Below are 26030 nucleotides of genomic sequence, written 5' to 3'. Positions count from 1 at the left end.
GGGTGTACACTAATTAGGAAATGAGGCAGTCTGCAGAATGAAGTGCAAGGGGATGAGAGGGGAAGTTTCACATCAAAGTAACAACAAACAAAGCAATTATTCTTGGACTTTATAGTGGTAACTGAACAGACTTCTGAGGTATTTTCTCTCTTCTCATGCACAGACACAAACATGCTTGGTGTGCTAAATCACAAGAAGAAAGCTAGATAAGAAGAGGACCCATGGAAAGATAGATGAGTTGGACAAGAAAACAAAACTACAGTGAGAAGTAAACAGAGACTTCAGTCACTTGGGTTCCGACATCACCACGCTAACCTTTGATCCCTCGCTTTAGACACAAAGTACAGTTCGTTTTGCAGGTGTTTGGTCACAAACCATTGAACTTTGAAACTTGAGGAAAAGTTAAGGATAACCATTGAGACATTTCACTTGCCATCTGTAGAGCCACACTGCTTGCATACTGCAGCTGAATCTATTGATTCACTTGTCATTTCCGTCACTTAAGTGTTTACCTCCCACATACCCTCTGAAAAAAAATACACTGGATCTAAAACAAGCGTGAATTTGTAGTAGTTGCGAACCACGTAACTGCAATGCTTAAGAAACTCTGTGCTGAGTGCAATGATGCCTCCCACAAGTCTCTACAGGGAACGCTTCATGAGCTATGACTGCAGGGACTAGCGACTGCAGGGACTGTAGAGGTCTCAATACTTAAAAACAAACTCTGCTGAGTATGATGATGGCTCCCACAAGAGTCTACGACAAAGGGTTCATGAGTTTAGACATGGCACGTGAATTCCGTTTAGAAGTTGTGCACCTTTTTGACCATTGGCATGAACACAAACGCACACCTTCACACCCACACACTTGACCTCCAGGCCAAATTACAGCCTCCTATGGGCAAAAACTTTTGCCGCCAATGGGTGGGGAAAACTTTAGAGCTGCTGGTCACAACTAAAATATATGATTCACATTCTATGGTTGAAAAGAAGCAGGGAGAAGAATACAAAACATCAAAAACTACCAGTATATACTATATACTATTTATACTACTGTCAAAATACATACATGACAGACATTTTGTACTGTATGTCCGAAATCTCTCCCTATTTACTATATAGTGCACTTTACTCTCACCATTTAATTTAAAGGGTAACTTTGGTATTTTTCAACATGGACTCTATTTTCCCATGTTTTTGTGTCTGACTAATAACAATAACAATCAGCAGGCTCATATTCTTATTATAAGTGTCTTACAACGTGTTTCTTCAACTTGATCCGCCCTGTATGGTATGGTGTCTAACCAAGTCTCACTCCAGGAGATTTAGCCATGACATTAAAACTCTTTTACATAACGCTAAGCTTCACTTTCTGTACTCCAACACAACACACTCTTCCCTGCTGGATAAATAAAGACAACATCAGGGACTCACATTTCCACCATAGTCTTCCGGTAACACGTCACTTTGCAAGATTTGCATTTTACTACTTGAACATGATTTAAATTAATTGCCAATAGAGTTTCACAGTTTAATTCCCAAACAGCAATACACATCTGCTTTGTATGTGCATAGACATTATATCAATTACATATGTTGTTATGTACGTGTCTGCCACACCCTCACATAGTAACTGAACTATATTAAAATAAGTGAAAAGTATGCAATTTGACATGACCTATAATCCAACTTTGCTTTGTTCAACATTTTGATCTTGTTATAAACAATATATATATATATCTATATATATATATAGATATATATATAGATATACAAATCAACTGTGCAACAAGTCTGAGAGAAACCAGCAAAACTGTGTCAGAAATAACGGCAATTACTTCAGCCGCAGATTGTTCACTTGTCTGAGGAAAGAGAAAGGTGCAGACTGAATGCCAACCACTGGGGAAAGTAGAAGGACGGGAGTATTTATTCTGCTAACTGCATCCTCCTCCAGAAAGCTACAGTGTGTGAGCCACAAGGAAAAGAAAGGCAGGAAGATGAACATTACTTTCCAGCGGCATGATTATTGATTCTTTTGGCCTTCCCACGCAGATTTACATGGAACATATACTGCATGTCTCCCTCCAGCCCTCCAGCCCGTTGTTTAATTTCACATTACTTTACTGTGACTGGACCAGCCATTGACCGCTGTTCAGGCTGCACTGTGTGTGTGTGTGTGTGTGTGTGTGTGTGCGCGTGTGTGTGGGTGGGTGTGTGTTTTTGTGCGTGTTTGTATATGTGTACATGTTCACACAGACAGGGTGTTAGCCTCGCCTGTGGCTCTGTAATGTCCAGTTTTGCTGATTTGTGCATCTCACACCACCTGTAGACGGGCCTGTCACGTCGTGTAGCTGCTGCGGCTTACATGCCTCAAGGCTGTGTGTGTGTGTGTGTGTGTGTGTGTGTGTGTGTGTGTGTGTGTGTGTGTTGCGTGTTTGTGTGTCCTGTACGTGGTTTACATTCCTTGTGTACCTCAGGCAAGAACAAACTATATATGTCTTCATACATGTTTCTGCATGAGTGTATTGACTCTTCTAGAGTCGTGTGTGTGTGTGTGCGTGTGCGTGTGCGTGTGTGTGTGTGTGTGTGTGTGTGTGAGCAAGTGACATACATGCATACTGAGCTGTTTCCATCAAGGCCTTTGGCTGTCGAACAACCTGCCCAACAAAATCAGGATTGTTGCTGCTCATTGTTGCTTGTCTTTTACATTTGTCTTTTACATTTGTCTTTTACATTTGTCCTGTATGTCCCGACGTTTCCTATGATTTCATATTGCATGTATTATTATGGGGAATCAAATTATTAAAAAAAACGCAAATAAATGTCATTCCAAAATATGACAAAGAGTACAGGATTTATATCGTTTAACGTAACATTTATGAAGTTAATGGTTTGTCTTATTTGAAACAAGATTCTTGCTGTTTGTATCCTCGTGCACTTATTGTAAGTCGCTTTGGACAAAAGCGTCAGCTAAATGAAATGTGATAATGTAATATCTGTTGTCAGCAGTAAGGTTTTAAAAACAAGTGATGAAAACCAACAGTGTAATTCATTTTCATTTCAACTTTTTCGGGAGTATAACTGAGTCCGAATGCTATTAGCATCGATAGCAGTTAGTAGTTCCTGGCAGAATATGACTATGAATATTTATATATATATAAAAACATGTATATATGTATATATATGTGTATATATAAAACACCTTTGAATATTTTTATTGCGCTCCATTAATGTGTATTTTGTAATTCATATTTAAAGCTGATAGAGTGTTGCCAGTATTAGCTGTGAGATGATGCACTGCTTGTACACACTGAGACTCACAAGCTCTCCCCTCTCCTTTCTCCCTTGCCTCTCTCTGTTGCCATGGATACTACAGGCGGTTGCCAAGCGAGGAGGACGGCTCGGTGTCAAGCAACGGCTCCGGGAAGCTGAACACCAGCAAGACCTCCTCGGCCCGAAGGACGGCGACCAGCAGCAGCGGCAGGAACGGCAAGGAGGAGCTTCACAAGAGGAGCACCAACGGTGAGGAGGAAGAGGGGGTCAGAGAGGAAATATGGAGGGGGCTAAGAGAGAGACAAAGATAGAAAAGATGATACGGAGAAGGAGTTAGTGAGGGAGGAAAGACAAAGAGGAATAAATGACGGACAAACACTGAGATAGGCTAGATGGGACGGGATAGACAGACACACTCATAATCTTATATTCTGTCTCCTTGGAAATAAACAAACGTTGACCCCCCCTACACACACACACACACACACACACACACACACACACACACACACACACACACACACACACACACACACACACACACACACACATTCTCATACTGTAATATTTTACCCAAAGAATAATTAATATGAGCTAATGCACATGAGCTAAAGCACATGAGCACAGAGTAAACACACTTATACCGGCGGTGACTCAGCCTGCTGCTGCATCATGTAACTGTCAGTGACGACACACACACGCATCACATGTCTTTGGACTCATACACACAATCAGAGGATACTGGTGTTAACTGAATCAGAAGAAACATTTCAGGTGTTTGTATTTCAGTGTTTTCATTTGGCTTACTTTATTCCAGGATGCAGTATGGAGATAAAAGCCAGTGGTTGGCAGACATGTGCATCAAATAACTCTTGAGTAGAATCGCAGACAGGAAAGTGGGTGATTTCACAAAGAGTTGTGACAGCATACTGTCAGATTAGGTGTTATTCAATCCATACAACCCACAGCATATGGTTTGAGCATTAGAAAAATGACTCATCATTGAACCAGTGACACTCAAGAGGGATTCTCATGCAGGGAGTAAAGACACTGATAGCCTACACTGTGTAGCTATTGAAAACAAATTAGCCCTGTAACAGCAGCGCTGCTGTTTTCAGCTTGTGAGTCTGTGTGTTTGTCATCATAGCAAAATGTGGTCCTGCAAATGACCACAGAAGCTGTTATGAATACATTTGAATACATTATATGTGGACAAATGTTATGACTGCAATAGCGTCACAACCACAAGATGAAGCCACCATACTTTACAGTGTAGTTGAAGGCTGAGATTGGAAGATGGGTGTGGTCCGATCAAGGGAACCACATTTCGCTCGTTGGCCCAATTTGCCGTCCCAGCATTGCAGGATGGGGTCTAGTTCCCATCTTTTCACCGAGGTTGTGGGGATAGCATCAATGATCTCCATCGAGTCAGATTGAACGCAGGGGAGCAGTGAAACACTGCTGTCAGTCTGGTGTCAGTTACTCTTTAAAACATTTCTTGTTGATGCTTCTCTGTTAAGTCTTGATTTTCTTAATAGCTAATAATTACAACATCATCAACACTTGTTATTTACTGTATGTATGGTAACTACTTTAATGTTCCCAGTCTTCTCCTATTTCTGCATCAGGACATATCTTCTATATCTGCAGATACAAAGCAAAGCTACAGTTCCTCACATTTACAGCACATTTAGCTTACAGCGACATGGAAACTTTGTGTTTCCACAATGCATTGCTGCAAAACATGCATGTGTACTAATGGTCTTTTTGAAGCGTTAGACACGTTGATTAGTCAAACTTAATTGCTACCGCTGTTGCTTGGAGTAATATCCATCTACAGAGCTCCCTCTCTAGTGTCAAGTGAATAATCATATTCATATTTTGATTCCTATCCAGACACATGATAATAAGATACACATGCTTTTATCTACAGCACCGGTTATCAGTGGTGGCGGTAAATGTTCTGTATCTTCGACATGACTTGTTCAACAGATTACCAAGCAGATCTGTTTCCAGCTTCGCACACTCACAATCGGTTGCATAAACATTGCTTTGATTGCTGATAACGCTGCAACTTTGCTTCTGTTCAGTGACATTTTAGGACGATTTTCAATCTCTTTTGCATCAGCAAACCAATGTTCACAGTAATTTGTGTGATTTATAGTGTTTATGCAAGCGAAAGAATGAATACCCGAAGGGGAGGATGAAAAATTGTTTCATTTTCTCACTACTGTTCACAGAGAACCGGAGATGGATGGAACTGTTTTTAGATAAAAGAAAAGCAGATTGGAGCAGGCTGGTGCTCTGTTCAGGAAATGACACACCAATACAAGTGTAAATCCAGTAAACTAGAAGCATAGATGTGCGATTCAGAGGGAAGAAAGGATTGAATACAAAATCGTAAGACAGACAATAAAACACAGTATTGATAAAGACAAAAAGAGAAATAATAGGAGGAATAAAAGAATGCAGATAGGTGAAGTAAAGATGGAAGCAAATTTAAATTCTTACCTTCAATGCTTTTTTTCACCTGCATGTGTCGGAGCTCAGGTTACTCTTTTTGATATCAAGATAATACGATTTCAAACTCTTGTCTGACATTTTCAGCGTTCTGACAGTTGTTATGTGATTAGAAGTTAAGGCTGCAGTGATGGGGTTACTGTCATTTTATTGCACGGTTAAAGAAATAGTTTGACATTTTGGGAAATAGTCTTATTCACTTTGCTGCAGTAAATTGAGAAGACTGATTCCACTCTCACGTCCGTACACTAATTATGGAGACAAACCCAGGAGCTGCTTAGTGTGTCTGTGTGTGTTTGTGTGTTTGTGTGTGTGTGTGTGTGTGTGTGTGTGTGTGTGAGTGTGTGCGTGTGTGTGTGTGTGAGTGTGTGTGTGTGAGTGTGTGTGTTTCTGGTCTCTAATCATAGCTGTGCCTCCACTATGCTATCAAATCAATGATATGTTTCATGTTTCAGCTTCATGTTTCGTTTCTTTATATTATCAGCACGGCCGTGCTGATAAAGATGGCTGTTCTACAATAAGCACATATTTAACTTTATTAGTGTTTTTCATTTCGCAGTGCCACAAGAGTATTCAGGATCAACGTAGTTTCCTCATTGATGATGGCAGAGGATAATAGACAACAGTTGCATCTCATTAGTCAATCACAGATGCAGATGAAACATCAGCAATTAAATAATTATGGACTCTTGCTCTCATGGTGTATATATAAACATGTCTGCTGTAGTGTGGGGTGAGATTAATCTCTATTACTCACCTTCTTTAAGCTCAGTGCAGACGGTAAGCCTGAAAGCAATTCGATTCAGTGTGTTGCATCAAAATGTGATTTGGAATATATTTTACATTATAGCTTTTCTTTATACCGTAGATGACTTTTAGAGCAATTCACCTTAAATAGTTGACCGTGTATACTGTGTCATTTTAAAGCGGATTGGTTTTTAGTTCTCCCCTCTCCTTTCCTCCACTCTGTCTCTGTTAGGGTGTGTGTTCATTATATTATATATATATATATATATAAATATATATATATATAATATATATATATATATAATATATATATTATATATAATATATATATATATATATATATATATATATATATATATATATATATTATATATATAATATAATCTGTTTGCAGTTGACAAACTGCAGTTTGCAGTTCAATTTGAATTTCTGAGCTGCAAAGTCGCTCAGTTGATCAGCAGAATGCTGTCGGGAACACAGCGGTGGAGATGTTTGTCAGTGTTTGGAAACACGTAGTGACCAAAGTTTCCTGCTGCATCAGAGTCTCCCACAGGCAGCTCGGCATCATACATGCACGTGATCACACGGCCCTGAAGCTGCAGGTTTAACAGTGAGATGCTTCGTTATGTCGCACATAAAGGCCAGCTCGCATCGACACTTTCGTCCCAGAGATCTGTGGTGTCTTTCCCTCCTGCTTTACAAAAACTGGCAGCAGCTCGCAACTCGAAAAATCTATTCAGCACTTTCCCTCGACTGAGCCATCGCACCGCCATGTTCAGAATGTATCTCCTCAGGAAAAGACTTACTTTGACTCTTATAAAGTTTCCTGTCTGTGTTACGGTGCTTATTACATGTTCCATCTCCAGAGCTTTACAACACAGCACTTCCTGGTGTGTGACGCAGTGATACACCGTCAGCTCACCTGCACAGTTCTCCCGCTGCATCTTCTCCCGCATCCTGCACTAATCCGCTCTTTTCACCGCATCTCAGGCTCCGTCTGTCGTCAGTCCCGTCAGTTTGTCCCGGGGCAGTTTCATTTCATTCACACATTTAGATACTTCCTCAAATATGTATTTTCCCGTGGTTGTGCCATGCATTGATTTTGACACCCGTGCAGTAAACACTGAAACGTGCACATAAATGAGATAAATAACATAAACGTTTAGTTTATTTAATAAAAGAGAACCTGTTCAATGAAACACTGATAGCGCTTTTAGTACTCGGAGACATGTTATACGTAAAAAATGCATGCATAAAGTTGCATTCAAATGTATTAAATATATGGCTCTCAAGGAAATACATAAAAAAATATTTGGCTTTTATGGCTCTCCCAGCCAAAAAGGTTCCCGACCCCTGGTGTAGAGAAATGGTAAAGGTGAGAGAAACGGAGGATGACATTTAACAAAGGTCTTCGTATCAATTTTGACCCTCAAATTGATCTTCAGCATCAGATCAATGGCCTTTCTGTAATCTGTGAGGTGTAAATACAAATACATAGTTACAGAAAAACCTTTTTTAAAGACCCAGCTGACTTTGCCGCTAGTGTGGCATCTCCATACTTGTAAGCAATACGTTGATCCCTGCAGACATAAAGCAAAGTACCTGTCAAACAGTCGGTTGTCAATTGAGTCATAATGTTTATCTACTTGTACACAAAAAACATTTTCTTTAGTAACAGTTGATGCAGATTAAAGTTATTTTATTCCAATAACTTCAGTGAACAAATAAATCTTAATTATTTGATGATAAAACACAAACAAGGAACTCTATTCCAACACCACTTCCAGGAAAACACTTCCGTGTTTGATTAAAACAAGAGGCGTCTGGTGACAGCAGTAGAAATGTTCTTATGCCAGTGTTCAGAGTACACGTTATTTACACGCCGTGTCATGGTTTCCAACCTGGTTCACAGCCTCTGCTCCTCGTAATAGCACCTGTACTGACCTTAACCGTCACACTCTAATAGGGTCAGCAACAAATATAGCGGGCCGAGCTGCAGCCAGGGCGCATAGTGACAGTGTGGGGCTGAGCTAATGGCAAACTGTTGTAGCCCTACAACCAAGCAGCCATATGATGTCAGTCAGGCCGTGAGTCACAGTGGAGCCAGTGCAACACAACACTGTCCCTCGGCTGCTCCCTGCAATACCATACACACATGAATACATGTAGAGCCTCGTACACAGCTGAGGTCTTCTAATTGAGCCAAACAACATCAAACAGCACTGATGTCTGTTTTTTAAAATCCTGAGCCATGGGACCCAAACACAATTCACAACACAATCAAACATTTTGACAGTTACCCTGACAACAAATACATTTTAACTTTGATTTAGATTTTAAAATGTCATTACTTTGGAGTGCACAAAGCAAGGCCAACGTAAGCATGGAAACAAGAATACACAATACCGGGAAGAAAGCAGAAAAGTCAAATTCCAGAAAGACCCTGATATATGGTATATTATATAGTATATCTATATATTATATATATATATATATAGAGGTATATTATCTATATACATTCTACAAACAGAAAAGGCTGAGTCACATGGCAAGCAACTCTTATCACCAGCTAGCTATCAATACGTAACATTTAAAGCTCAATTTGCAACACAAAACAAAAATACAGCAACTATATTCTGTTTCAGTTTATATTATAACTCTGGTGAAAACACAACACTCCTCACTGTCTACATTTGCAAGCTTTCCCCCACAATTTGTCAGTTATACTTAGATGGTTGAAGAAACACTGTCTCTGTCTGACTCTTGCTAAACTATTTGTCTTCCTCTTCACAGACCCGTACGAAGACCATTCAGGCTCTCTGCGTCTCATCACCATTAAACCCATGACTGCTCAGCCCACCTACTCCTACCCCTCCTCCTCATCCCACAGCCAGGACTCTGTGGTCCTCAATGGGGAGGTGAGTCTGCTCACACACATATACCTAATGCACACACACCCTCAAGGCTTTGTCATACTCAGTTGTGAGGTGAGTCTGCAGCGCTGACAGTATAGGGCAGAGCAAACACTAGAACATCATCATGACGAGTCTCACACACACACACACACACACACACACACACACACACACACACACACACACACACACACACACACACACACACACACACATACAGTACAGCTGCATTTGGTGGCATTAATATGGAAGATGTTTTCAAATTGCTGTAACACTTTCTATGTCTATAATGCATTATAAACATACAAGTACCTTTACTGTGTTATAATCTGCTGCACTGTATACTTATAGTTATAAGCACTCATAATGATCACATTATAAAGCATTTTAGAATTACTTCTAAGGTCAAGTTCCATAATACTTCATAACCTTTTTTGCTTGGATAGTTGTATTACATCGTAATGTTTTTATAATGCCATATAAAGTATTATTATCATATACAATATGCAGTTTAAGCATCTAACATATTATAAGTATGTCAGTGAAGATCCAGCAATTATACTTAATTTGAAAATGCTTTTATAATGTTTTATGATATGAATATTTATGAGTGCTTAAAACTATAATTACACAGCAGATTATAACGCATTATAAGTATGTTTATAATGTGTTATAGACATGGGCGGCACCACTTGTTGTGATTGCGAGAGCATACAAATTGTATAAGTGGCCAAAGAAGTCTAATTACTTTATTAGTTAATTACCAGATAAATGAATTTGAATAATTATATATATTAATGGATGAAATATTAGATAAAGGTTTTGGATAAATCAGATTTTCCAACTCTCACAATTTACCATGAAACTCACACTGTCCAATCAGATCTCATGCTAAATAAGGGGAAGCCACAAATGTTCTCCGCATTTCGGCACCGACATTGGTTCCTGATACATAGAGCGCCAAAGTTGCTGTTTGTGCGGCTGAACACAGTTTCAGTATGATTGTCGATGAAGGGGAACTTCAGTTCATCAGAACTGCTTTATGTTACATTCTTCAGTTTCAGCCTTTCCTGTACTGTAATATTATCATAACTTGTTCTCCAGGACACATTACACTGATGCTGAATTTAGCTGCTACAAACACAATCCCTCCTCTCCCCTTTCCTTCTCACCCAGCCCGTCACCTCGTACTGTTTTTCTCCCTTCCTCCTTATTCCACCTTTACCTCTGTGCAGCTGAGACAGCGATGCACAGGCTGATCATCAATGATCTATCAATCTATTAACATAAGACCAAAGCATCCCCTCGGGGGCTCTCTGGTTTTCTAGTTCATCTGCAATTGATCAAGTGTGTATGAGCAGAAAATATCATGTGACACATTGTTTGAATATGCAGCTGTAGGGAATGTTAGTTAGCATGTTGATCTGTCTTAGCAGTAGAAATAAAAGGACAATAAACTTTTCTAAAGAATTTAACAGTTCCTCATAAAAAATTAAAACATCTCTCAATTGGATGCTTCTCAGCAGATGGAGCAGAACATGTTATTACTTGAATTCACAACTTGAATGTTTGCAGGCAAACCATGGAGGGCTGAAGCAGAAGTCGGACATCGAGCACTACAGGAACAAGCTGCGGCAGAAGGCCCGGAGGAAGGGCTACGGAGAGTTCTCCCTGTCCGAGAACGGCACCCATGGTTACAGTCACAGAGACAATAGGCACAGTCGGCATGACAACGGGGTCAAGGAGCCACTAACCGCTGAAGAGAAGAGGGCGTCCTTCGCAGGATGTCATCAGAGGTAAGGAGTAGACCTATTTATTTAATCTTAGTAGAACTAAATGCACATTAAAATGCTAAGAATGTTTTACTCACTAACTGCGCTGCAGATGTTAAACATCGACCAGAATATACAGATATGTAGAAGTGTTTGATAGTCCCACAATTAAAGGGTTACACGTTACTATCAAAGCTGAGTCCTGTTTTATTATTGAAGCTCGGGGCGTCACATTATCAGATTTTGACGATTATCGTGACCAAAATAATTCATAATATCACAACTGTCAAATCCATCTTTGACTTTATTGTGCGCTTTGTTTCTTAGACTCATATGTGTGGAGACAAAGCGAGAACATAAAGAAATGGATGCTGTTTAAAAGGGCAATGGATTAATTCCACAATATTATCATGTGTTACAAACACTTTATTAATATTTAATTGTTTTAATTTGACATTTATCCTCAATACCAGTACATCACGACACCGACTGAAGCCTATGAAATATTTTTGTAGTTTTGTTCCATTTCATCATCCTTTGAGCTGTAAACTATTAGACAGCTTTACAACGTTTCCACCAGAATTATATATATATTATATATATTACACATCTGCTGTCGAGTGGCGCTGTAGAGCAGAGTTGCCAGGCAACACATAAGCGGTGAGTGAGTAGTGAGGGGTAATATTTGGTCAGCACATTAATATTTAACAGTTCATCTGTTCAATCTGTGAATATACGAACATACTGTAGTCGTTTGATTGACAAGTCATGTCTTGTATTCAAAGTGCAGAAACACCAGAGCATTGAGCAGCACCAGGGTTTTGATGTAAAAATGGGAATTTTCCAGGTGATCCTGAGAGAGAGAATTCCTAACATAAGTGAATCTGATCTTCCTAAAATTAAAATGTTGACATTTTTGGATCCAAAATTTAGAGGATAAGTAGCTACAGTATGGCCCCAGGTGTTACAGTGTTTTTCCTTACATCTGTCCATCCAGGTACTCTCACCCACGGGAGCCAACATATTGGAGCCGGCAGTCTCTGAGCAGCCCAAGCCCAGTAGAGACAGAGATGGACCTGCTGGTGCTGAGAGAACGATCCAGGAGGGGCATCCGAAACAATGGCTACGATGTGAGTTACTGCTCACGGACCTACTGATGAAGTCCAAGTCAATGTCCCTAAAACACCGAGACAGAAATAAGCTCAGTCGTGCAAAGAAAAACATGCGATGTGCAACATTTTAGTGATTTGAAGCCTTAAGTGTTAACCAGGACCAAGTGAGTAGAGGATGTAAGGGATTTATTGTAGGAGATATTCAGAAGAACACCGGCTGCAACACCAGGCAAAGCTTTGAAGAATGTAGAAGTTGGATCCTGTAACAAACTGCAATATAGCAGCTGATGTCCGACCTCTGACCAGGTGAGTCATACAGAGCCATGATAAAGCCGGGGATGGATCCTTCTTCCAAAAAAGCTCACATGATGGTTGTGGCAAAGTAAATCTCTGCCACGTTGTCAAACGAATAAAATAATCTTCTGAGAGCATTTATAACTTTAATCCTTTTTCTCCGACTCTGATGCTGCAAGCTCACACCTAGAGGATTAACAAATCACCTTTCGATGAACTTTATAAACCTGCAATAAACAGAAAGATTAAGACCGACGACAGAAAGGGAGGAAATGACAAAAAGATTAGAGAAGTGATTCCTTCATTTTAACGACAGCAGAAGATGGGGAAAGGAAGAAAGGAGGAGATAAAATGAGGAGAGAGAGAGAAATCTCTTTATGCTGCTTCTCTGCTGCGCCACAGTAACAGCAGCGACCGTGCTACCTAGCTGAATGTCAATGACTCTGAATATGATTATCGCCTATTCATGATTCAGATGGGAGGCTCAATAGCGGTTAATAGCCTTGAATGCACCACAAGGAGAACATAGTGTGTTTGTGCAGACGCATGTGAGTTTGTGTGAATTGATACAGTAGGTATATAACTTATTAGTTTGGTGTTCATGCTTTAGAATTGTACAACATACCACAAAATGCTTTGTCTTTATGTTGGTTCTGGGCTAAAGAGGGTTTGCCTGCTGCATATTTGCTGGTGTTGTTTTGTATTGTACACAGCTATATGAGGTTAATTATTTAATATTATTACTCATGTTTATTAACAGATTTGAACAGATTTCGTTCCCTTATTACACTTTTCTTCCCAAATGAATCAATCCATGCTAATTTAAAATAAAAACGGACAAAATAGGTAACTGAAGTTTTTGTTAGACATGTCAGATGTAAGTCAAGTAAATGAACATGACTATAACCCCTATGTGTATAATAACTATGTGTTTAGAGGAGAGCAGAGAAGTTGATATAGATGTATAGAATACCTGTTGATGGATAACAGCTTCCAGTACAAATGCAAAATCACCAAAGTTACTGAAAACAGAAGAAAGTATTAGAATTAGATCCAGTTTAAACATGTTAAACATTACAGGCGGTGTTGATGAAGGCAAAGTCAGACAAACTATAAGGACAAAGGAAAAACCGTCCAGTGACTTAATACTTAATAGACCCAAACGAATATATGAAAACACACTCAGTGTCCAGTTTATAAGTTACACCTAGCTAAAACAAATGCAGTACAACAATCCTTCATCATGAAGGTTTTAATGTTCAGATTTAGTTGTAAAATTGTTTTACAGAGGTGCTGATTTAAATGTCTGGTTATTTTGGAGGCTGTAGTTTGTGGTGCAGTTGAACTGTATCACGTTGCACTCACATGTATTTATTTTATTTAGTTCACCCCATTTATATCAATGAGCCTGTCAGTATAACGCAATACAGCTTCAAGTGCAAACAAACCCCATCAAAGTGATCATACAGCTGAATCAACACCTAGTAAATCACAAGTGAGTTTATATTACATACATGTTACAGGGTCATACTGCAGGAGAACCTACTCCATAGAGGATGCAGAGTATAGAGTAGGCCCTCCAAAAAACCAAAAGGGATTTTTCTTTTGGATTATTTTGGATTATAAATAAACATTTATGATAGTTACATGTCTTGTTTAGCAAGATAATCTTCCTAAATGCACACCACTTTTATGATTGTTGAAGTAAAACAACACCAGCACTCTATAGGTCAGATGATTGTACCTGAGAGATTTAAATATGAAAACATTGACTTAGACTCCGTCACTTAAACATTTGTGGGACACTGCAGTTGCAACTGTTTTCAGCTTCTCCATGAACTGATAAGACTATTGACACCATCATCCTTGGTGTATTCCTCAGAGCATTTGTTTCTTAGGAAACCAGAAGTTCATACAGTGGGTGGTCAGAGATGGTGACTTGATTTGTCAGGAACACGTGTGATTTCCGTGTCCATGTCCTCATCACTCAATGGACAAGTTGATGAACACACCCCTGTCCTGCTGACTGAGCGTGTGTGCACTGCAGGGCGAACCAGAACCGTTTGAGGAGACCAACGTGGACCGTCTGATGAGCTCTCTGGGTTACGGAGGTGGATCTACTGGCACCGGCAGCTTGGGGGTGAAAGCTCACCGTGGCTCCGACTCCTCCACACTCAGCTCCCAGCCATCCATTGATGAAGTCCGCACGCAGATGCATATGTTGCTAGGCAACGCCTTCAGTCTGGCACCTCCGGACCACGACCCCCCTTCACCTCCAACCAAGTACATTTATATATTTTTTCACTGATTATTTATTTCTTAGCACAACTGCATGATTTACAGTATTGTGGAGGAAGGAATAGAGAGAGTTGCTCTGAGAGTACTTCCCACCCTAAACTGTGTTTCACCACACTAAACAAACTGGAAAACTAAAGAGAGTAGGTGTGTGTCTGTCGACTCAACTTCTTTTTGTTAACGCTCCTCCCTTTTAATCAGCAGCCACCACCATCACCACCACCACGCCCACAGAGCCTACAACCCGTCCCACACCAGCCACTACAATGACGGAGTAACCAGCGCCCCGGGGACCATGAACCATCCCTGTGGAGGCCGGCAGAGGAGTGGCTACGAGGACATGCATCAGTGTAGCCTGCCCAAACCGGTAAGCCCCGAAGGAAGTTTAATAGCCAATTTACCCAAAATACAAAAAACTAATTTTCCTCACTTACCGCTCTTTTGGTTTTATGAATCCAGTTTTTGAGATATGTGTTCTTTAGATTACTACCTCCATCCAAATACAATGGAGGTGCATGGCATTTCATATGTGGTGCTCACAACATTTCCCACGGTTCATGACAGACGTTGCTGTCAACAAGCTGTTTTGACAGCAGTTTTCTTCAGAAAGATATTGCAATAAAAACGATCACAGCGAAGTTTATGGGGAGAACAGAATAGGATTGGTCGACATATGAAATGATAGTGTGGGTAATAAAGACAATATACACAATAAATACCAAGTATTTATTTTACTCAAGTGAAAATGTACTCTTTTTGTCTTTTTGCCCTAAATAAAATAAAATCAATCCCTCCTTTATGATTTAAGTACACATGTAAAAATACACAATTACATGTAAATGTTTTACATTAAAAACTATGAAAATATTATTACAGTAGCAAAATATACTTTTTTGTGTGGCCACTTTGGAGCAGTCACTGACATATTATCCTTATATACAGTCTCTCACTTTTACATGACATGTATTCGTTTAATCCTCTGTTTATCTGTCACTCAGTGACCAAAACACAATGTTGAACACATTGAATTGTCATCTGTAGATAAGGTCAGCAACAACACAACATTTAATAAAACCAACATCCTAAAAGTGTCAGTAGATCCTGTAAACTGTTTGCACACAGACGTGTACAGAGAGGTCGGACAGAAAAGCTGCCAGTAGAGCTCAGTGTGTGAATTGGCCGCAGCTGATCGGCAAGAGAGAAGCTTTATAGAGATTAAAGAGACGGAGGATTGAACACCTACCAACAAATGACAACAAGCCTCATGCAGTTTGAATCTGTATTTATCTTCTGATTTGCTCTGATCAGACATCCATGTCATTTCTAGCCCCTTTGTCAAGATGTGTTTGTTGTTCCTTCCACTCTTCTTCTTTGTATTTTGCACTTAGTATAATCCAGATGCTCGTTAAATATTTGTCTAATTACATATGTGGCTTCTGCAGGGTTTCCGGTTCACCCAGCTTCCTGATATGGGCATCGGTTCTCCCCCACCACTGATCCCCTCAAGACCAGGAGCCCCACCTGGGACCTCATTACGACGGTACCACACACTCACACAAAACAACCAGAGTCACTTGAATGAGACGATTTTTTATGAAAAAGAAACAATCAAAACAAATCATAAGAAGGAACCTTCTGTAAAGGACACACTATAGACTGAATGCTATAGAAGTAAATGCTCTACCAGGTAGCTTTACATCCCCTCTGCTGTTAAAATTAAAAAATAAATGCCCTATTGAGCCAATCAAAATGCAGCACTGGGACTATTCACTGTATCAGATGATTCAGATTGGAGGAGAATACAGAGTAAAAAAAAAAAAGCTACAGAATATAAATCAGCAATCATTTTAGCCGACTTCCCTCCACATCCTCTCTCTCTCTCTCTCTCTCCCTCTGTGCCTCCCACTTATCTCTCTCAGGCCCATATGTTAGTCTGCATCATTTGAACTGAGCGGCTTCTTCGTTTCAATGCTGTTGCTGTGTGCACCATGTTGCTGGGCACTTTAGCACTGCAGAGCGTGATTGACTGTTCAGTTCTCATTGCATGGAGGGGCATGTTTGCCATCTAGTGGACAAGAAGAAAATAACACTCATGAGTAAAAATATTTCCGGCTGTGATGTCCTGCAGGAACTAACATTCTGCAGGAAAAAGCAAAAATATAATTTAGATATTTAAGAAACAATTTATAGTACAGTACTTTGAATGTTTGATTTGTTTTATGACAGAGACAGGTATGTTGGTTTAAATGGTGTGTGAACATTATTTATTGCTTTAAATCCAGAAACAGAAATGTGTTAGTAGTAAATGAGTCAGCTCGTCATACAGCAGTTCCTCTGTGCAGGAAGTCTGCATCATTTTAATTCCTCATTAGTATGGACTGTGAGGCATTAGTGTGCATAGGGCATAGTGGTGCTGAGCATTAGCTGGCAATGACATCATCTGTCCTCCGTTCTCCTAATGTAGTGTAACATGTACCGTGGTTAGTATTGCTACAGTGCAGAGGAAGATGCTGGAATGTCTGTCTCACTGAAAATAAAGAAGTGTGGTCTACACAGAGAGCAATAACAAGGCTCTGCAATACGGACTTTGCTGAGATTTTTCAGATGGAAAGAAAGAAAAGAAAGTCTAATTTCTTTTTTGATTTTTTGTATTTTCTTATTCGTTATGTTTTCTCACTATGAAGGTCTAGTCTAGTAGGCCTTCTTTTTATTACCAGGAAAACAATTCTGGTGGGAAATATTGAAGAGTTTGTTTAATTTGGTTGGCCTAACAGTCTGGCATTTAAATATATGAAGTCTAAATATACTAAAAATGAGCATATGAAATACCTATAGGATTGTTCTACTAATTGTAGAGTGTAAGCTTAGGTCACTAAATCCTTAAATTCCTTTATATTTTAGTGAGTTGCGCTGAATTTTTATATGGCAGCAGATTCAACATGTTTTGGCGTCAACATGTGTGTGTTTTGCTTTGACCAGATTATTGCCTTGAGTGCAGCATTTGATTACCGTAGATTTTTACCATTTCATATGACAAAAAAATTAATTACATCGTTGTCTCTTCTTTCACTTCCTGTGGAAAAACATGCCATGTAATATTGTATTTCTCTAATAGCATTAGTATGTTATGCAGCGGTGTCTGTTAGAGACCATGGCTAAAAATGAGCCCATAGGCCTACTTGGTGTATCTATAGGAATGCATAATTTAAAAAAACTGTTCAACTACTGTCATTGTTTAGATACATTTCTACAATTACCGTCTTGGAATGGAGAGGATGTCTACGCCCAGATTTTTTCACAAGTAGCTAGTTTACAAGCTAACACAAAGATAACACAAAGCTAACACAAAACTAACACAAAACTAACTCAAAGCCAACACAAAGCTAACACAAAACTAGCACAAACATGACATATAACTAACACAAAGCTAACACAAAGCCGACACAAAGCTAACACATAACTAACACAAAGCTAACACAAAGCCAACACAAAGCCAACACAAAGCTAACATATAACTAACACAAAGCTAACACAAAGCCAACACAAAGCCAACACAAAGCCAACACAAAGCTAACACATAACTAACACAAAGCTAACACAAAGCCAACACAAAGCCAACACAAAGCTAACACATAACTAACACAAAGCTAACACAAAGCCAACACAAAGCCAACACAAGCCAACACAAAGCTAACACATAACTAACACAAAGCTAACACAAAGCCAACACAAAGCCAACACAAAGCTAACACATAACTAACACAAAGCTAAATCTCCACACGGACTGTTTATCTGCATTCGACCAAAGCTCGCTCAAACCTGCTGCTACTCGGACTACAAACGGAAACTAGAACGCTTCTAATACTAAAATCTTTTCCCTTTGTCTACAGATTTAGAACAAGATTTGCATACAAACTGACAACTCAACTGCTTCAGGGCTTACATTTGAAAGAAAATTTTAAAATGCTTTCAGCGTTAACACTTTCACAGACAATTCAAACCCTTTCAATGCTTCAACCTCAATTTACCCTCAACTGCCTTCAGTGCTATAACCTAAACTGCCTATACATTTAGACATTTTAACCTGCTTGTTCCACCTCATTGCAGCACAAACATATGATTACAGTAAACAAAGATTTCCTCCTCACCTGAAATTTGAGAAATTATTTAATCTATAGTAGTAACCTTCCCCATCCTAGCTGACCTCCTCTCTTTTACATGGAGCTTAAGTTTTTTCCTGCTATATTCAGTAACCACTGTAAGACGCATGCTAATTTGTTAAACAGCTGTGTGATTAACATGTTTCCCTCTTCTCCACTGACAGTTCCACCCCTGATGTTAGTCTGAAGCCCCGTGTGTCAGAGGCCTCCGACCTGCAGGCCCAGCAGCACAACGGAGCCCCGTACCTGCCGCTGTCCAGGACCCCCTTCCCCGCTGTCACTGTCGACCAGTCCATCACTGCCTACTCAGGTTTGACAGAGAGCTGGTGTTGAAATGCAGACAGTAGAAGTGATTTTCAGGCATTAGCTAAATCCATCTTCAAATCTTGCAGGAAACCCAATAACAGCAGTCTACGCTATATCTGCCAACCATCCGGGTTACTCAGACTACTTTGTCATGTCACCGCCATCATCGTACCGTAGCCCGTCCTGGATGTCCTACCCACCCGAGCAAGAAGACCTGCCGCGGCAGTGGAACGACACACCAGTGAGACACATACGGCTCCTGTCTAATGGAGTTTAATACATGACAAGCTGCAAACACTTGCTGCACTAGTATTTGTTCAGTGTGTGAAACGGTTCTTCTCTTCTCCCCGCAGAACTCACGTCATCTTGAAACAATCTGCTGAAGTCGTCTGCCTGTGACACTGAGTGGAAACAGCCGATAGCTTGGTGGGTGAAACCATCTTAGCACTGCTATGTTATGTTGTCATTACATTACACTACATTTAGCTGACACTTTTGTCCAAAGCGACTTACAATAAGTGCAAACAATCATGAGGATACAACTCCGAACAGCAATTAGCTTCAAACAAGCCAACCAATTTAAGTGAAGGTGCTGGGGTGTATGGTATGACCATATGTAGGAAGGGGCTGATCTATTCACAGCACGGTAGGCCAGCACCAGAGTCTTGAAGCAGATTTGGGCCACCACTGGTAGCCGTGAAGGGAGCAGTGTAGTGTGGGAGAACTTGGGGAGGTTAAAGACCAGTCGGGCTGCTGCATTCTGGATGAGCTGTAGAGGGCGGATGGCAGAGCAGCGAGGAGGGAGTTGCAGTAGTCAGTGAGATGATAAGAGCCTGGACAAGAACCTGGGCTGCCTTCTGGGTCAGTAGGGGACGTATCCACCTGATGTTGTACAGAGTGTGTCTGCAGGAGCGGGTTGTTGCAGCGATGTTGGCACTGAAGGACAGTAGGTCGTCCAGTGTCACACCCAGATTCCTTGCAGTCCAAGTCGGGGAAACAACCGAGGTGCCGATGTTGATGGTAAGGTATTGGATGGGAGAGCCCTTCCACAGAAGGAAAAGCAGTTCGGTCTTGTCGAGGTTGGGTTTCAAGTGGTGTGTGGACATCCACTGAGAGATATCAGCTAGACAAGCAGAGATTTAAGATTTCTGACCCTGTAGGTACGGTCCTTTAGTTAAGATTCGAGCAGGGAGAGAGCAGAGCCTGAGACTCCCAGTTCTTGGAGGGTGTAGAGGAGGATCTGGTGGTTCACTGTATCAAATGCAGCAGAAAGGTCCAGAAGGACGACAGCAGAGGAGAGGGAGGCTGCTCTAGCAGTGTGGAGTTCCTCAGTGACAGCGAGGAGGGCAGTGTCAGTTGAGTGGCCTGCCTTGAAACCAGATTGGTGCGGATTAAGAAAGTTGTTTTCTCTGACTGGATGTCATGCTTGTATAATGAGTGAAGAGTTGTGTTTCTTTTTATATTTTAAAATATATTTATACCTCAAGACAGTAGATGCTGGGTACTTAGGAGAAAATCTGATGTTAGACGTTAAGATGTTAGATTTGAATGAAAATATACCTGTCTAATCAGCCTTAGTGCCACTGAAAGAAATGACCTTGAATAGCCTGAATATTATTTTGGATTCAGGCTGGGTTATCAGCGGGAAATCTTCTCCACTTGCAGAAAGTGTCAAATGACATTTTAAAGAAGTTACTGTGGAGTTTGCCTCCAGGTTGGTTGCAAAAGGCTTTGTAGATTGTATAGATTTTTACTTTTGTGAAAAAAACAAAAAGAAAACATGTATGTTATAGCATAAATGCAGAATTATACCATACTTATAAACATATTTGTATAGGAATATTATTACTACTATAATTAAATGTATCAAGTTAATATCATTGCACACCATTTTGTGCAATACAAAGTTATTGAAGAGGGACAATAAAGCTGCCAGGGCTAACAAACTCATAATTGGTTTCTAACGGGACAGTAAATTCACACAGTTTATTCACATATTCTGCAAACCATTGCTCTTAGCTGGAGCAGTTTATATTCCAATAGAGGATACATATAAATGGATGGTTCAACACAGCTAATAACCTACAATAGCTTCCTTTATTGTGCCCTCTCCAGCTCTCCATCCCCTTTAAGGTCATTACTGTGAAGAGGGCTTGCTATTGTTTGCGTGTTAATGTTCACCAAAGTTAAACTCTACTTAAATTTCATCATTTTAAATCCTTGAACGTGTCCAGGCCATTATACTGAAAGGACACGCAAATAGTAGCTGCTGAGTGAAAATGTAATCTAAATCTGTAAACTAAGGGCAGGTCAGTCATATGTGCTCACTGTGTTTTTCTTTAGGTGTCTCTGTGGACGGGCTGAGGACATCCCTCTCACTGAAAACTCTCTGGAGCTTTATCCCCCCTCCTTCACTTGGACCAGGCCTTCTTCCTGTCTCATTTATTCATAACCAGTGGACTCCCCTCCACCTCCACCTTATCCGCAGCTCCCCCTCTCTCCACTGGGCTGGCCTTCATCTATCTTCTCTCAGCCCGCTCCATCTGCAGCTCACAGCGTTTCTCATCCTCCAGAACTCCTCTGCTCCTTTATAAGCCCCTTCATCTGTTCAAAGCTCTGCTTCAGACTCCTTACCAATGTAAATGTCCAGCCATAATTCTCACTGTCCCTCACTGGCCCCTCTGGGCCCCTAGTCACTATCTCTATGTAGACTGCCTCCTGTGTGGTGACCACCATCGTACAGCAGGAGGCCCTTCACACTGCTGAACTGAACTGAGCTGAGCTGAGCTGCGTGAAGCTGTACTGTGCTTCCCTGCGTGATAACACATGTGCAGTGTGGATGAACAGGGTGAGTGCAGAACAGTGTGACATGCAGGGTGACCATTCAACAATCATCGTACAGTAACTGCCATCTGCCCAGCACACGATGGCCCCCAGCGCTGCGTTATCAGTGCTGGAGTGCCCCAGCCTTGGCCCGAAGTCTTCTCCTCTGATGAACTGGACTGGACCGGACCGTCCTGGACTTGCCTCTAATTTCCACCATAAAGCCAGGAAAGCTGGACTGACTTTAAACTGTGCTTTTTTTGATGAATCCCAAATTCCTACTGTATGTAAACATTCTACAGCTGGTTAATATGTGTATTTTAAACTTAAGTGAGAAAAAAAAAATCTATGGGAAATAAATCTCTTGTCTTGAGCTGTCTCAATTTCAGTTTTTGGATGTGTGTACTTCTGTCTTTTACTTTTGTGCATTGATTGTTATCAATGGATTACTGTACAAAAAAGACGTAGTGAGTGTTTCTCTTTCACTCACCTTATTTCAAGGCAAAAAATATATTACATTCTTCTAAACAGAGAAATCGGCGGCTTAGTTGTCTGTGGTTATGATGGCATTTCTGTACTTTTAAAAATAATTACTTAATTTACTTTTTTTCTTCATCAGATTCAATAATGAAAACAGGAATTAGTCACTATGTTCTGTCGATCATCTTATGAAGTTTTTGTCTGCTGATCATTAGGCAGACCTGGGTCAACTATTGTAATTGAAATCCTTCTCACATGCAGTTCTGTTTTGTAGCTTCGCTGCAGAGTTTGTTAAGCTCCTCACAAAAGTTAAAGATAAAAACATTTACTATATGATAACTAGAGTTTGAGTTGATTTCAATTCTGGTTTGATTCAGGACTGTTTATGTGCAATTATGTGAACACCAGTATTCTTAGAAAGATGTCTACTGTATTTTACTGTATAAGGAAATTTGACTTTTGGTTATTTTGGTCTTGATGAAGAGGGATGGATATTTGGTCACTGGTGTAGTACTGTTCAAGAGACTTGCCGGGCTCAGATGAGCCGTATATGTAACGATTAAATGTATTACTGTATATAGCAGATGATTTAATGAAGAGATTTATGCAAGTACTGTGGGAGGGATGCTTGACATTTTTCTGATGACATTTTTTTTTTCTTCCTTTTATTTCCACTGCGTTTATGATGAAAGACTGTTTTTGAATCTCCTTGACTTTCTGAAGGATGCACACATTTCAGTGTCATCTGGATCATCTTTTTTCATAGTATTGCTATCATAGAAAATATCACAGATAACATATTACTAAAGGAACAGATGGAGTGTTTAGTGGCATGCAGCAGAAAGGCAGATCTTATCCTGCAGTTACAGTATGCTTTATGTTGAACAAAGCTAATATAGCCATACTAGTTGAAAAAATGTAATTTTTTAGTACAAAGTATGTCACAGTCTAAATTATATTTATCCTCATTTTTTCTGAGGAGAACTGGAATTCTGTGAGCACACTGTATGTAAAGCTCCTCATCATTTAGATGGTACTAAAGGAGATTATAGCCATATGTTTTTCACCAAGTGGACATAAAACAGCTAAGATATACAGTGTTGTGTTAAAAGGGGCAAATGCCAAATGAGAGTATATTAGATAGGAAATAATAAAGCAGGGAATAGAGAGATAGTATAGATATAAATGTAAATGTGGTTATGATGTTAAGTTTAACATGAAATGAGTACTTTTATAAAGAGCCTGAACTGTGGCAGAAAATAGCAAAAATCAATGCAAAAATGCTTTTGTATAGCATGGAATATTCAGATACTATAAATCTACAAACCATTTTGGAATTACTTTCAACTAAGCCTGAAACTAAATGCTTAATCAAAGTAGAACAGTTTTGAAAGTCCTTTGTGACCATACACAGGATATGTGCACAGCATTATGCTAGAGAACGGGAGAAGGAGAGCATATAACACAATAAGACAAAAATTACACATGAAGTTGATATTTTTCAAAAGTTCTTAAATGTGACTGCTTTAGACCAAAAAAAGTAAACATGCTAGTTTTGACCATTGAGACACAATTTACAGAAAATTATTTTGACACTTAAATTGATGTAGGAAATGTGGAAAAATACATTTCTCAAACTGTTTTTGGGGGTCAAATATTTCTTAGGGGGTGGTGTTGCATTGTGGGACAAATTTGTACTCTTGACCTCAGTATTTATACAATCTTGCCTAAAGCCCTGCTTCTAGATATATGACTCAAGTTTAAATTCTAATGGGAATATAATTTACAACATATCTCCATACATTTAATATGAAGCCTGTATGTAGAAAGTAGCACAGATAAGAGTTCATCTTTTCCAGTTCAGACATTGTTTAAAATCCCTCCCCTTTCTAAATCTGGGCCTGCACACAATAAATATTAGATGTGGATACTTAGGGAAAAGAAAGCAAAGGTATGAGATGACGGTACTGGAGCGGTATGAGCACACATGGTGCTATTGGTGTTTTGAATCATCATTTTCATCACTAGAGATCTGCAGCAACTATCATATTTTAAATCATACTCAGTGTATAAACCCATGTATGGTTGAAAAGAAAACACTTCCACTCATGTTTATCAGTTTATTTGACTCCATGTTGAAGAGAGGGGTGGGTGGGTTTTGGATTTTTAAGCAGTAATTTTAAGAAGGAGACTTGATGCTATGCTATAAGTTGATGTGCAATGTTTGTGCTTTACACGGGTAGCGGCGAGATGCTTTTATTGACGATGGACTCTGGAATGCACTGACAGTTAGTAGTTTTTTTCTGCCGTTTGAGCCATGTCATGATGCTGTGACATCAGGGCGGCGCTGATGATGTCACATGATCGTCACACAGATGTTAATGAGGTCACAGTGACGACAACAATGAATGCTGTTGGATGTAGTTATGCAGAAAACTTTTTGGTGAATTTAAACAATAAAGACAAATTAAAATTCTCGGCTTGTGCGTTTTTTCTTTGTGTGTCATTTAATCTTTTGTAACAATACATTTGGGCTACAACAGATTGTTGATACATGGTCCATATTATTAACTAATTAACTGCTGTGCATGTACAGGACAGTATACACTAGATTCCTGACTTCTGACCACTAGAGGGAAGCAGACACAAAGAGTACAGGCCTTATCTTCAGCGCTCACTCAGTCTCCACCTTCTCAAAGTTCTTACAGGAAGTTATCAAAAGTAACTTGTCTGTTCATATTTGTGTTGTTTGTTTATACGAAGGTGAGGCATTTTCATAATGAATATGCATTGGCTCCGATTGTAGGCTAAAAGCAATGGTGATGTGTAACCTTAGAAAATTTAAATATTTCCTTCCTTCTTTGTAATAAAATAAAGGGAGTAACTCATGAGAAGATAAAAGGTTATTACATGTTTGTTTATTGATACTGTGCTCAAAATGAAGAAAATAACAGCTTTCCAGAACGGGGTTTGCACCATCGATTTGTAAATCCATCGTTTAATTTGTGTGAAGTTTTCAGTAAATAGTTTCAAACTTAGTGATTTACTAAATTGGGTTTCACAGTTCAAACTGAAGGAATATATTAGTAATGTGCAAATTGGTTTTCTTGGAAACTTGGAAATTGTCCAATCAAAAACTATCAACTATGTTAATAGACGGTTTAGCTATTAGAGAAGTGACGTGAACACAGATTATGACCGATTCTTTCGCCCCATGGTCACCAAAGTAAATATTGGACCCATTTTTCACAAGCCACATATCTTCTGAAAATTCTGACACTAAAATGAACTCAGGAGGAAATTACTTAGATTTTTATGTCTCATCAAACTGTGT

At 39.7% G+C, this 26030-nt stretch overlaps 1 protein-coding gene across 4 annotated transcripts in view; it reads left to right on the top strand.

The window, feature by feature from the left end:
* The window catches only part of kiaa1549la (KIAA1549-like a), a 110667-nt gene extending 85495 nt beyond the window's left edge, over nucleotides 1-25172 (top strand). For 3 of the 4 annotated variants that reach the window (XM_029434338.1, XM_029434337.1, XM_029434334.1), the window contains 11 exons: nucleotides 3376-3521; nucleotides 9333-9457; nucleotides 11030-11250; nucleotides 12224-12356; nucleotides 14680-14915; nucleotides 15129-15294; nucleotides 16370-16467; nucleotides 19252-19397; nucleotides 19480-19634; nucleotides 19747-19819; nucleotides 21737-25172. In XM_029434338.1, the coding sequence (XP_029290198.1) occupies nucleotides 3376-3521; nucleotides 9333-9457; nucleotides 11030-11250; nucleotides 12224-12356; nucleotides 14680-14915; nucleotides 15129-15294; nucleotides 16370-16467; nucleotides 19252-19397; nucleotides 19480-19634; nucleotides 19747-19776 (1456 nt within the window). In that variant the 3' untranslated portion in view covers nucleotides 19777-19819; nucleotides 21737-25172. The remainder of the gene's footprint in view (nucleotides 1-3375; nucleotides 3522-9332; nucleotides 9458-11029; nucleotides 11251-12223; nucleotides 12357-14679; nucleotides 14916-15128; nucleotides 15295-16369; nucleotides 16468-19251; nucleotides 19398-19479; nucleotides 19635-19746; nucleotides 19820-21736) is intronic. The other variant, XM_029434336.1, reaches the window with a different exon arrangement.
* Nucleotides 25173-26030: the final 858 nt, after the last annotated feature.

This window comes from Cottoperca gobio, chromosome 6 (assembly GCF_900634415.1).
Source record: "Cottoperca gobio chromosome 6, fCotGob3.1, whole genome shotgun sequence".
Taxonomy (NCBI): domain Eukaryota; kingdom Metazoa; phylum Chordata; class Actinopteri; order Perciformes; family Bovichtidae; genus Cottoperca; species Cottoperca gobio.
The sequence above is the reverse complement of the archived record's forward strand: the minus strand, read 5'-3'. Positions and strand labels throughout refer to the sequence as shown.